This window comes from Salmo salar, chromosome 02, assembly GCF_965601325.2.
Source record: "Salmo salar chromosome 02, fSalSal1, whole genome shotgun sequence".
Classification (NCBI taxonomy): Eukaryota; Metazoa; Chordata; class Actinopteri; order Salmoniformes; family Salmonidae; genus Salmo; species Salmo salar.
The window spans coordinates 42,568,528-42,582,189 of NC_138292.1; the positions used below are offsets into that span (position 1 = coordinate 42,568,528).

General features: G+C 40.8%; 1 protein-coding gene across 2 annotated transcripts in view; it reads left to right on the top strand.

The window, feature by feature from the left end:
* Window positions 1-12,857, top strand: part of LOC145861160 (uncharacterized) — a 32,459-nt gene extending 19,602 nt beyond the window's left edge. For both annotated transcript variants that reach the window (XM_082963159.1, XM_082963153.1), the window contains 5 exons: window positions 2,345-2,443; window positions 2,697-2,859; window positions 3,870-3,955; window positions 10,861-10,965; window positions 11,244-12,857. In XM_082963159.1, the coding sequence (XP_082819285.1) occupies window positions 2,345-2,443; window positions 2,697-2,859; window positions 3,870-3,955; window positions 10,861-10,965; window positions 11,244-11,498 (708 nt within the window). In that variant the 3' untranslated portion in view covers window positions 11,499-12,857. The remainder of the gene's footprint in view (window positions 1-2,344; window positions 2,444-2,696; window positions 2,860-3,869; window positions 3,956-10,860; window positions 10,966-11,243) is intronic.
* Window positions 12,858-13,662: the final 805 nt, after the last annotated feature.

Genomic DNA, 13,662 nt, shown 5'->3' on the forward strand with positions numbered 1-13,662 from the left:
ATAGTTGTGTACATTCGGCATTTAGCGGCGTGGGCTGTGGACTGAACAATAGCCCAGTTTAGGAATAAACCTGTGTTCTGACCTGCACACCTAGAGTCCGTCTCTTTTTCCTTTATGACCCAGCCGGGTCATTACAATATTATTTCACTTTGCAGTTTGTTTTTAACGCACAGTTAAAAACAGGGACATTTCCGGGTACAGCTCCAGCCGGGGACAGGCCACCAAAAACGGGGACGTCTGGTCACCCTAACTTAATGTCAATTTACATTTTTATCTGTTGACCTTTACTGCAATTCAGCTTTTAGCTGCAAATGTGTAGGCTACAAGCTTAAACAAACCAATGAAACAATAAACCCTTTATATATTGTATAACAATATATTCCACTCTTTATCTAAATGTAATTGATACACCTGATTTGTCACGATTCTCTAAGACAGAACCCAGAAGCAGACCAGGACAAGGTGAGTAAAATGAAAGTGAGTATTTATTGGTAGTCTTGATGTGTATATTGAGTAATCCAGGAGACGGAGCGGCAGCGGAGGTGAGTTGATGAGAGTAAATGGGTTGATCCAATGACGTCACTTTATCCACCGACGGCCAGGCAAGGGAGTTGAATGTTCCGGGAGAATGACTGTAGACAGAGTAAACGGGAGTGAGTAACCAGCAACAAGTACAAAACAACAAAACAAGCTCAGGAAACATTAGGCTGATACGCTGGCACAACATACTGTTCGTTGCTAACGATCCGGCAGGGAATGGATGTCAGCTCAGGGCTTAAGAAGAGGTGATGATCAGGACCAGGTGTGCAGAAGGTTGATGAGATGCAGGTGCGGGTAATCACTAGATCTCCCGCCTAACTTCGTTGCCTAGCAACCAGACAGGGTGCATTCAGGAACCTTAGACAACACTCCAAACAAAAAAACAGTCAGCTCAGGCAGAAACAGACTCAGGAAGCGGAATTCCTGACATGATTCATTTTGTCAAGCAGAGAGACGGGTTATACTGCATCAGCTTTACAATACATACTACCCTTACATCTGATTATTTATTTTACTTATGTACTGTTTAAGGATACTGATAAACTGATAAAAAAATTGGTTTGCCGTAAACTTTGCCATCAAGTTATAGCTAAATACTGTATGGAAAATGGTATTTACCATCTACTAAAAAGAACAGTTTCGAAAATTGTATCTAGTATTTTTTTATGTTGGATTAAATGTTAGTTAAATGACGAGTCTATCATTATCTGATGTATAGGTGACTAAACTAAATGTTATGGTATTTCATGAAAAACTTAGATTTTGCATGTATGACTCAGGGGTTAAATATGTATTCAACTCCAATTAATGCACAATGAAAGGTTCTGTAACATTGGTCGTATAAAGGGGACCAAGGTGCGCCGTGTGAAGTGCTCATATTTCCTTTTAATGAATACACTTTAACAAAACAACAAAAACGACCGACAACAGTTCCGTCAGGTGACATACACTAAACAGAAAACAACTACCCACAAAAACCCAGGAAGAAAAATCCCTACTTAAATACGATCTCCAATCAGAGGCAACGAGGATCAGCTGCCTCCAATTGGAGATTAATCCAAACAACCCCAAACAACCCCCTGTCACGCCCTGACCTACTCTACTATAGAAAATTACATCTTACTAGGGTCAGGACGTGACAGGTTCTGAATATAAGATAATGGGCATTACTCAGTGTTTTGAAAATACACCCCCTTACATCTGAAAAATGTGCCAAATTGATTGGAGAAAAAACTAAGTGAATACAGACCGTTTTTTTCTGTCCACTTCAACCACTGAGTGTACATCACCACAGTGCTTGGGTGTGGGTGAGGGGGTTGAGGGGCTGATGACTGGGTCAGTGTTTGTGTCAGTGCATGTTGGCACTGAGGAATGAAGTAACTTGGTGGGAGAGATTATTTCATGATACACGTAGTCCGCTTTCCAGCCCTTTTAATGCCGTATCTGGGAGCTTTCCTCAAGACAAGCAATTTCACATCAATTAGCACGTCGCCCTTTATAAAGCACAGTTTTGGGAGGAATTAGCCAATTATGTCACATTTAGCAATGCCCTCTACATTGGTCATGGCAGCCTTTATGCACCCTTTATTATAGAGTATGACATAAAAGTACAGTTGATCTGTGTAGTGTAGACTTTATGTATGCTGTATAGATTTTCTAAGTTGTACTTCATACAAAGTCGGACCGATATTGCTGTTTGATTGTTTAGAGAAAGCATAGATAGATGCGGTGCTCTGATCGTCTCTCTCTCTCTCTCGCTCTCTCTCTCTCTCTCTCTCTCTCTCTCTCTCTCTCTCTCTCATAGATATCCTGTCGCCAGTTCTCCTGTAACTACTCAGACTGCTACGATGTGTACATGAATATGACTTCTGTTTCATGCAACGCTAATATCACCTTCTGTGAGGTACAGTATACGCTATGCCTGAATTGCAGATTTTTAGAATTTGAATAATACAAATGTACTTACAATTTCCTACACAACTAGAATTTTTTTGTTGCATGCTATAGTTCATGTTGCATCTGCTGTCATTAATTCGTGTCACACCTATTTTAGATATAATCTTCCTGGCCCTACTACTAAAAGTTTCACACCATTTAAATGTAATGGTATTTGTTTTTAAGAGTGTGCTAACAAAATGTGTGTGATGCCTTCTCAGCTGAAGAGACAGGAAGACATGACTTACACCGGTGGCTGCAGTTCCTCCTGCAGGAATGCCTGTGTCAATAACACTCAGACCAACTGTACCATGGGATGCTGCAACTCCACTGGCTGTCTTAGCTCTACTCTGGCCTCCATGGTTCGCGCAAACACTACAACAGGTAAACCTTTTTTCGTTTTTCCAATATATATATATTTTTTCCAATAAAGAAAATCAATGTCCTGTGGCCTGCAGTGGTCCACTGGTTTAAACCGCTGCCTCTGGATCACACGCACTGTGTATCTCTGAAAGCATGGGTTCAAATCCATCCCACTGCTCAAGCACCCTCTCTCCTCCTTGCTTTCCTCTATCCATCCTGTCTAATAAACACAAAAAATACCTAAGGAGTGGGACTAGCTCACTCATTAAAAAAATACATGTCCTAGATTTGATATCTAAGTGCCCTGTATAATGACTGTTTTCTATGCTATTCTGCATTTCTTCAGTTTCCTTGTAAACTGTGTGCAAGACTCAGTCAAACCGTACTATGGTGTCCTTAGTGTTGGAGTTGGTGAACCTGTAAAAACCCTGTCTTTTACTGTGAGAGATTAATGCTTACATGTATCACCACCACAACCATTGGGAGACTGTTACTGTATGGTGCTGAGCTATGTCTGTTGGTCTGTTGAACTATTAGTTCTGACAATGTTTTTTTTTTTTTTTACTTTTTTATTTCACCTTTATTTAACCAGGAAGGCAGGTTGAGAACAAGTTCTCATTTACAAGTGCGACCTGGCCAAGAATAAAGCAAAGCAGTTCGACACATACAACAACACAGAGTTACACATGGAATAAACAAACATACAGTAGAAAAAGTATATATACAGTGTGTGCAAATGAGGTAAGATAAGGGAGGTAAGGCAACAAATAGGCCATGGTGGCGAAGTAATTACAATATACCAATTAAACACTGGAGTGATTGATGTGCAGAAGATGAAGGTGCAGGTAGAAATACTGGGGTGCAAGTACAATACATAGTATCTTATCACGATTCCTTTCATTTCAACACATCTGTAAAACATGCTATTTACTTTGAATAAATCTGAACTGCATTATATGTGCATGAAAGTGCTATATACAGTATTGAGACATGAGTCATCACAAAAAAACTTATTTGAATTGTTCCTCCAGTGACTACAGTGATGATGGCCACCACCACCACAACAACAACAGCAGCAGCAGCCACCACCACCACTACAACTGCTATTCCAACCAATGTAAGAACTAGCTTCTGGGCGGCAACTTGAAGTTCTCAGGTTGATGTAGGCCTACTACAGTAAATTTCCCAATATGTTAGGGTACATTTCTATACACATTGAAGGGGCAATCTGGGACTGTGTGTGTGTGTTAGGGCTGTGACGGTCATGGAATTTTGGATGACAGTTGTTATTGTTCAGCCAAGGGACAGCGGTCACCATTATAATAGTTTTAAAGACGCACATTTTGTCCTCTCCACCGCTCCTGTGCTGCTGTTGCAGAGAGGGGGAGTTGTCTAGGCAACCAAAGACACCTTGCTTGTTTCAGCAATGAGGAACAAAGCTTAATCACTTTGTAATGAGTCCATGTTAGCGCGGAAACGGGCTCAACTGCATGAATGCCCGGTCGTCAGCTGTTCGTTCCTCCCCCCCAAAATATAAACAGTGCATTCGGGAAAGTTTTCAGACCCCTTGACTTTTTCCACATTTTGTTAAGTTACTTATTCTAACATGGATGAAATAGTTTTTTCCCCTCATCAATCTACAGACAATACCCCATAATGACAGAGCAAAAACCGGTTTAGACATTTTTGCAAAATATATAAACATTTTATAAACTGAAATATCACCAAGCTTAAGGTGTTTCAACAAAGTACTGAGTAAAGGGTCTGAATACCTAATAAGTATTCAGACCCTTTACTCAGTACTTTCTTGAAGCACCTTTGGCAGTGATTACAGCCTTGACTCTTCTTGGGTATGACGCTACAAGCTTGGCACACCTGTATTTGGGGAGCTTCTCCCATTCTTCTCTGCAGATCCTCTCAAGCTCTGTCAGGTTGGATTGGGAGCGTTGCTGCACAGCTCTCTCCAGAGATGTTCGATCAGGTTTAAGTCCGGGCTCTGGCTGGGCCACTCAAGGACATTCAGAGATTTGTCCCGAAGCCACTCCTGCGTTGTCTTGGCTGTGTGCTTAGGGTTGTTGTCCTGTTGGAAGGTGAACTTTCGCCCCAGTCTGAGAACCTGCTCCAGAGCGCTCAGGACTTCATCTTTCTCTCGATCGTAACTAGTCTCTCAGTCCCTGTCACTGAAAAACTTCCCCACAGCATGATGCTGCCACCACCGTGCTTTACCATAGGGATGGTGCCAGGTTTCCTCCAGATGTGACCTTTGGCATTCAGGCCAAAGAGTTCAATCTTGGTTTCATCAGACCAGAGAATCTTGGTTGTCCTTCTGGAAGATTCTCCCATCTCCACAGAGGAACTCTGAAGCTCTGTCAGAGTGATCATCGCATTCTTGGTCACCTCCCTGACCAAGACCCTTCTCCCTCAATTCCATGTTTGTGCCTTTTCAAATCATGCCCAATCAATTGAATTTACCACAGGTGGACTCCAATCAAGTTGTAGAAACGTCTCAAGGATGATCAATGGAAACAGGATGCACTTGAGTCTCATCGCAAAGGGTCTGAATACTTATGTAAATAAGGTTTATATATTTTTATACATTTGCAAAAATGTTATGACATATGACATGGTTATGACCGTGTCATAACATATGACACTGGACGTCAAGTAAAGTGTTACCAAAGATCTTTATAAATAAAGTAGTCAAAGGTTTAGTATTTGGTCCCATATTCCTAGTATGGCTACATAAAGCTTGTGACTCTTTTGGTTGTGTTTCAGATCATTATATGCCCAATGTAAGTAATGTATTGTCATTTTGGAATCACTTTTATTGTAAATAAGAATAGAATATATTTTAAATACTTCTACATTAAAGTGGATGCTAGTATGATTACACATAATCCTGAATAAACCGTGAATACTGATGTGTGAGAAAGTTAGAGGATCAAATCAAATCAAATTTATTTATATAGCCCTTCTTACATCAGCTGATATCTCAACGTGCTGTACAGAAACCCAGCCTAAAACCCCAAACAGCAAGCAATGCAGGTGTAGAAGCACGGTGGCTAGGAAAAACTCCCTAGAAAGGCCAAAACCTAGGAAGAAACCTAGAGAGGAACCAGGATATGAGGGGTGGCCAGTCCTCTTCTGGCTGTGCCGGGTGGAGATTATAACAGCACATGGCCTAGATGTTCAAATGTTCATAAATGACCAGCATTGTCAAATAATAATAATCATAGTAGTTGTCAAGGGTGCAACAAGTCAGTAACACAAGAGTAAGTGTCAGTTGGCTTTTTCATAGCCGATCTTTGAGAGTATCTCTACCGCTCCTGCTGTCTCTAGAGAGTTGATAACAGCAGGTCTGGGACAGGTAGCACGTCCGATGAATAGGTCAGGGTTCCAGCAGGTCTGGGACAACAGGTCTGGGACAGGTAGCACGTCCGGTGAACAGGTCAGGGTTCCATAGCTGCAGGCAGAACAGTTGGAACTGGAGCAGCAGCACGGCCAGGTGAACTGGGGACAGCAAGGAGTCATCAAGCCAGGTAGTCCTGAGGCATGGTCCTAAGGCTCAGGTCCTCCGAGAGAGAGAAAGAAAGAGAGAGAATTAGAGAGAGCATATTTAAATTCACACAGGACACCGGAAAAGACAAGAGAAATACTCCAGATGTGACAGACTGACCCTAGCCCCCCGACACATAAACTACTGCAGCATAAATACTGGAGGCTGAGACAGAAGGGGTCAGGAGACACTGTGGCCCCATCGGATGAAACCCCCGGACAGGGCCAAGCAGGTAGGATATAACCCCACCCACTTTGCCAAAGCACAGCCTCCACACCACTGGAGGGATATCTCCAACAACCAACATACCATCCCGGGACAAGGCCGAGTATAGCCCACAAAGATCTCCGCCACGGCACAACCCAAGGGGGGGCGCCAACCCAGACAGGAAGACCACGTCAGTGACTCAACCCACTCAAGTGACGCACCCCTCCCAGGGACGGCATGGAAGAACACCAGTAAGCCAGTGACTCAGCCCCCGTAATAGGGGTAGAGGCAGAGAATACCAGTGGAAAGAGGGGAAACCGGCCAGGCAGAGACAGCAAGGGCGGTTTGTTGCTCCAGCCTTTCCGTTCACCTTCACACCCCTGGGCCAGACAACACTTAATCATAGGACCTACTGAAGAGATGTGTCTTCAGTAAAGACTTAAAGGTTGAGACTGAGTCTGCGTCTCTCACATGGGTAGGCAGATTATTCCATAAAAATGGAGCTCTATAGGAGAAAGCCCTGCCTCCAGCTGTTTGCTTAGAAATTCTAGGAACAATTAGGAGGCCCGTGTCTTGTGACCGTAGCGTACGTGTAGGTATGTACGGCAGGACCAAATCGGAAAGATAGGTAGGAGCAAGCCCATGTAATGCTTTGTAGGTTAGCAGTAAAACCTTGAAATCAGCCCTTGCCTTAACAGGAAGCCAGTGTAGGGAGGCTAGCACTGGAGTAATATGATCAATTTTTTTTGGTTCTAGTCAGGATTCTAGCAGCCGTATTTAGCACTAACTGAAGTTTATTTAGTGCTTTATCCGGGTAGCCGGAAAGTAGAGCATTGCAGTAGTCCAACCTAGAAGTAACAAAGGCATGGATTAATTTTTCTGCGTAATTTTTGGACAGAAAGTTTCTGATTTTTGCAATGTTACGTAGATGGAAAAAAGCTGTCCTTGAAACAGTCTTGATATGTTCTTCAAAAGAGAGATCAGGGTCCAGAGTAACGCCGAGGTCCTTCACAGTTTTATTTGAGACGACTGTACAACCATCCAGATTAATTGTCAGATTCAACAGAAGATCTCTTTGTTTCTTGGGACCTAGAACAAGCATCTCTGTTTTGTCCAAGATTAAGAGTAGAAAGTTTGCAGCCATCCACTTCCTTATGTCTGAGACACAGGCTTCTAGAGAGGGCAATTTTGGCGCTTCACCATGTTTCATTGAAATGTACAGCTGTGTGTCATCCGTATAGCAGTGAAATTTAACATTATGTTTTCGAATGACATCCCCAAGAGGTAAAATATATAGTGAAAACAATAGTGGTCCTAAAACGGAACCTTGAGGAACACCGAAATTTACAGTTGATTTGTCAGAGGACAAACCATTCACAGAGACAAACTGATATCTTTCCGACAGTTAAGACCTAAACCAGGCCAGAACTTGTCCATGTAGACCAATTTGGGTTTCCAATCTCTCCAAAAGAATGTGGTGATCGATGGTATCAAAAGCAGCACTAAGATCTAGGAGCATGAGGACAGACGCAGAACCTCGGTCTGACGTCATTAAAAGGTCATTTACCACCTTCACAAGTGCAGTCTCAGTGCTATGATGGGGTCTAAAACCAGACTGAAGCGTTTCGTGTACATTGTTTGTCTTCATGAAGGCATATCTTGGGTGTATGATCAAAGATCATACACCCAAGATATGCTAACCTCCCCTGTTATTGGTAATGGTGAGAGGTTAGCATGTCTTGGTGGTATGACCTTTGACCCTCTGTAACTCTCTCTGGTGTGGCCAAAGAGGTCTATTTTCATGTCCTCTGACCATCTGTCTTTGGCCACGCACACCAGCGGTGGGTTTGGCCTTTGAAAAGAACAATGCTTAGGCAGGAAATACTCGTCCCTATTGTAAAATATGGTGGTAGATTTTTATTTATTTAACCTTTATTTGACTAGGCTAGTCAGTTAAGGACAAATTGTTATTTTACAATGACGGCCTGCCCCGGCCAAACCCTCCCCTAACTCGGACGACGCTGGGCCAATTGTGTGCCGCCCTATGGGACTCCTGATCACATTCAGTTGTGATACAGCCCGGGATCGAACCAGGGTCTGTAGTGACACCTCTAGCCTTAGACCGCTGCGCGACTCAGGAGATCTTTGATGTTATGGGGCTATTTTGCTTCCACTGTTCCAGGGGCCATTGTAAGGTCAACGGCATCATGAACGTTACCAAGTACCAGGGCATTTAAGCCAAAAACCTGGTTGCCTCTGACAGGAGGTTGGCTGCAAGTGAATCTTCTAGCAAGACAATAACCCCAAGCACAAAGAAAGGGTTAATTGACCTCAAAATCATTATTTTGCTATGGCCATCTCAGTCTCTGGACTTGAACCCCATTGAAAACCTGTGGTTTTAATTGAAGAGGGCATGTCCATAAGTGCAGATGTAGAATATCAAGGATCTGAAAATATTCTGTATGGAGGAATGGTCTAAGATCCCTCCCAGTGTGTTCTCAAATCTCCTAACATTTTAGAGAAGTGTCGTTATCGTCGCAAGGGAACTAATGAAAACAGGGGATCCGGTCATTTTGACCATTATCTTTTTTAGATTGTTTGTATTACTTGTTAAAACAAAATCTCTTTCTCTGAGCAATTGTATTGGTATAAAATAATTCTATGTTTTTAAAAAAGGGAGCATACAATATAGCTCAGTATTTGCATTATTTATTTTATAGTCTTTTTTTACTCATCTTTATCAAGGGATCCACTTATTCAGCACCCCACTGTATAAATACAGTACCAGGCAAAAGTTTGTACACACCTACTCATTTTTATTTATTTGGACTATTTTCTTCATTGTAGAATGATAGTGGAGACATCAAAACTATAAAATAACACATGGAATTATATAGTAACCAAAAAAGTGTTTTTGAGATTCTTCAAAGTAGCCACCCTTTGCCTTGATGACAGCTTTGCACACTTGGCATTCTCTCAAACAGCTTCATGAGGTAGTCATCTGGAATGCATTTCAATTAACAGGTGTGCCTTGTTAAAAGTTCATATGTGGAATTTCTTTCCTTCTTAATGCTTTTGAGCCAATCAGTTGTGTTGTGACAAGGTAGGGGTGGTATACAGAATATAGCTCTATTCAGTAAATTACCAAGTCCATATTATTGCAAGAACAGCTTAAATAATCAAAGAGAAACGACGATTCATCATTCCTTTAAGACATGAAGGTCAGTCAATACGGAACATTTCAAGAACTTTGAAAGTTTCTTCAAGTGCAGTCGCAAAAACCATCAAGCGCTATGATGAAACTGGCTCTCACGAGGACCGCCACAGGAAAGGAAGACCCAGAGTTACCTCTGCTGCAGAGGATAAGTTCATTAGAGTTACCAGCCTCAGAAATTGCAGCCAAAATAAATGCTTCACGGAGTTCAAGTAACAGACACAAAATCAACTGTTCAGAGGAGACTGGGTTAAATCAGGCCTTCATGGTCAAATTGCTGCAAATGAACCACTACTAAAGGACACCAATAATAAGAATAGACTTGCTTGGGCCAAGAAACACAAGCAATGGACATTAGACCGGTGGAAATCTGTCCTTTGGTCTGATTAGTCTGAAATCTGTCATTTGGTCTGATTTCACCATGAGTTTAATTGCAATTACTCTACAATAGTAACCTAATTGACAGAGTGAAAAAAAGGAAGCCTGTAAAAATATTCCAAAACATGCATTTGTTTTCAACAAGGCACTTTAGTGTCCTGAATACAAAGTGTTATGTTTGGGGCAAATCCAATACATTACTGAGTACCATTCTCCATATTTTCAAGCATAGTGGTGGCTGCATCATGTTATGGGGGTTGAATACTTATCTAATCAAGATACTGCATATTAGCGTTTTATTTTCTGTAAATTCTTTAGTCTTGTTAGAATTTTTCTTTCACTCTGACATTAGAGTATTTTGTGTAGATCGTTGACAAAAAATTACATTTACATACATTTTTATCCCACTTGTAACACAACACAATGTCGAAAAAGTCAAAGAGTAGGAATACTTTGTTTTTTACAACTGTTATAAAGTTTATTTTATTTTCATGACTGTCTTCATCTATAATCGTCAGTTACACGTGTGTCTGTGTGTGTGTGTGTGTGTGTGTGTGTGTGTGTGTGTGTGTGTGTGTGTGTGTGTGTGTGTGTGTGTGTGTGCGTGCAAAGGGCTCAATGTCTGTGAGTTTACCAGCCTTTGTTAACATCATCCATCTGTTTACAGAAACTTAAGAAGTGCCAGATGTTTCAGTGCACAGAGCAGAACTGTTACAAGACTTGGATAACCAAAGACCCAATGCCTTGTCCCCTCAACCAGCCCTACTGTGAGGTAGGCTTAATAGTGCACCCCCACTCTATTCATCATTCTATACCCATAGTAGACAAACTAGACATGCTTCATTGAACTGTAAATGCTGTAGGATACAAATGTACACTTTAAGTATTTTATAACGAAAGAAGGAAAATACATTTGGCCACGACAAGAACGATTATCTGTTATAATCTCAATAACATCACTCAGACAAGAGAGAATTTCCTTTCGCCAATCTCGTACATCCTTATACTTATCAAACTCCATGCATTCTCAATCCACCTTTCTCTTTTCAGTTGAAAAAGATCACAACTGGTTCAACAACGACCTGGATGGGAGGCTGCAATGCCGACTGCACAAAAAACACCTGGTGTACGACCACAACAGATACATGCCACCAAGAGTGCTGCAACACCTCCATAACATCCTGCCTCAAGCTGGACGGTACTCTGAACGTTCCTTCTTCTGCCACTAGAGGTCCTCACTTCCCTTTAGCATTGATCACTGCTGCTCTGCTGGTTTGTCTGCTCAGCATTGGTTCTCTGGTTTAAACTGGGTCGTGTTCAGTGGGTAGCAAGCGGAAGAAAATGTATTGAAAGAGGGAGGAAATACCTTGACTTGTCCGTTGTAAAATGGTTTAAAACGTTGCCTGTTGTGTGACTTAATGAACACAACCCTGTGTCGACCCACTGGGCCATTGCTTGAATTTTAAACAGCAGCGGTAGTAGTTAGCGCAGCAAAACCTGGTTTCCATTCCACATGAATACTATACTGGTTGTAGGTCTAGCCTACGCTGTTTTTGTTTGTTTGTTTGCTTGTATATGAGATGTATTGAGATACTGTATGTGAGGGCTCATATGTGCTTTTGAGAGATTTAGGTGATTTAATAAGTGATAATGATTCCCCTATGTGAGTCCAAACCAAATGGGTTTAAAGGGATTTATTGAAGAATATGACGAATAATATGGCTACAGAAAGCTATTCGACCATACTATCATACCCATGTATAAATCAGTACTGCGTAAAACATAATACACAGAAGATGATAGCTAATTACGATCATAGATGACTCACCTAATGTATCCTACGGTAATTAATTATCTGCTTTTTCTTACTTATTGAGATTTCTGTAAGATGAAGTTTACAATTATGACATTTTCATAAATATCCTATTTTTTTAGGCACATTTTCTTTTGCCAGTGGTTTGCATGATGACTTGCATGTTTTCTTTGATTTTTCTCTTGCAAAGACCTTCTAGCCTGGTCTCAGATCTGGTTGTGCTCTTGCTAACTCAATTGCTCATTGACAAACCAAACATGCCCAGGACAAGGAGTTGGCATGATAGCACAAACAGACTGGCACTCAGGCTAAAGACTTTCTCCAATACAAAAGCAAACATCTGTTCTTTACAGATATTGCATAATAACTCAGTTATTACCTAGTCCTCACTAGCATATTGTGAAGGACAGATTGACAATTTATGCACTTTTTTTAAACATATATTTGGCTATAGAAGGTTTTTGAAATATTTCTGCTGACGCATTGAGGTGTAATTCATATCTGTGAACGTAGTCATACACTGTACAACTGTAATATGTGTTTTACGCCTTTTACTATTTAGCTGTATTCATAATTGACCATCATAACAATGTGGAAATTGATTCATAAAAATGGGTTATAAAATTGGGTTATCAACATGTCTAAGCGTATATTTTTGCAGTAGTTTCATGGAAAGTTGGCATACAACACCTGATATGTCATATATAATATTTTGAGAAAAGTTACTAAAAGAAATGTCATGTTGGATACGTTCTACATTGTGTATAGTGTACAAACTGTAACAACTGCTTTTAAAGTCATATGAATTAAATAAATGTTTGACCAAAACAAAAGATTAATATTTTCTTTGAAATTGTCTGCAGAGCTCCCCTGTTAAGAGATTGATGTAACTGTATTTGAGTCAACTAGACTTATATACCAAATACTGCGTCAAAATAAATAGATTATCTACAAGGGAACAGGCCAGGTCCTTGTGGACTTGCTCTTAATTAGTAATTGTACCTTATAAAGTATTGGCCATTCAGAATTCATACATAAAGTAAAACATTTAAATGGCAAAACATTGTATTCCGTGCCTCTATGCACCATGCATTAGAATTTGATTACCATGGAGATGGCTGTTAAAACCACATAGAAACATTTATTTTGTAGCTGTGGCGAAAGCCATAGATATAAAACACTATTGGTATATTGTCTATGGCTAAAGCAATGTTGTTGAAATATCAATACAATTGTAAAGGTTGCATCATCTTACCAGCATAAATGTCATATTGAAACAAAAGACACAATTTAACACAATGAATTCAGAACAGACATATTGCTCATACAGTGCAGATGTGACTATGGATGCAACTATGAATGCAAATGTTCACCCATCCTTTTCAACACCAGGCTTGGGTTCCAATAGGACCCCTGTAGATCTTGTTAAGTTCATAGATGACTCCATTCCCTCCAACCCTGGTGTTGATGAGGATGACAATGTGATCCATGCAACCAATTTTGTGAACCACTTCTCGGGTAAGAGCTAAGAATTATTATTTTTTTAAACACAGCTCTACGAATAGAGATCTTTGCTAATCTTTGAATATTGGTAAATTATTTTTTCCGGTAGGTTGCTCCATTTTATTTTGATTCCTGACATTATATGAGTACCCC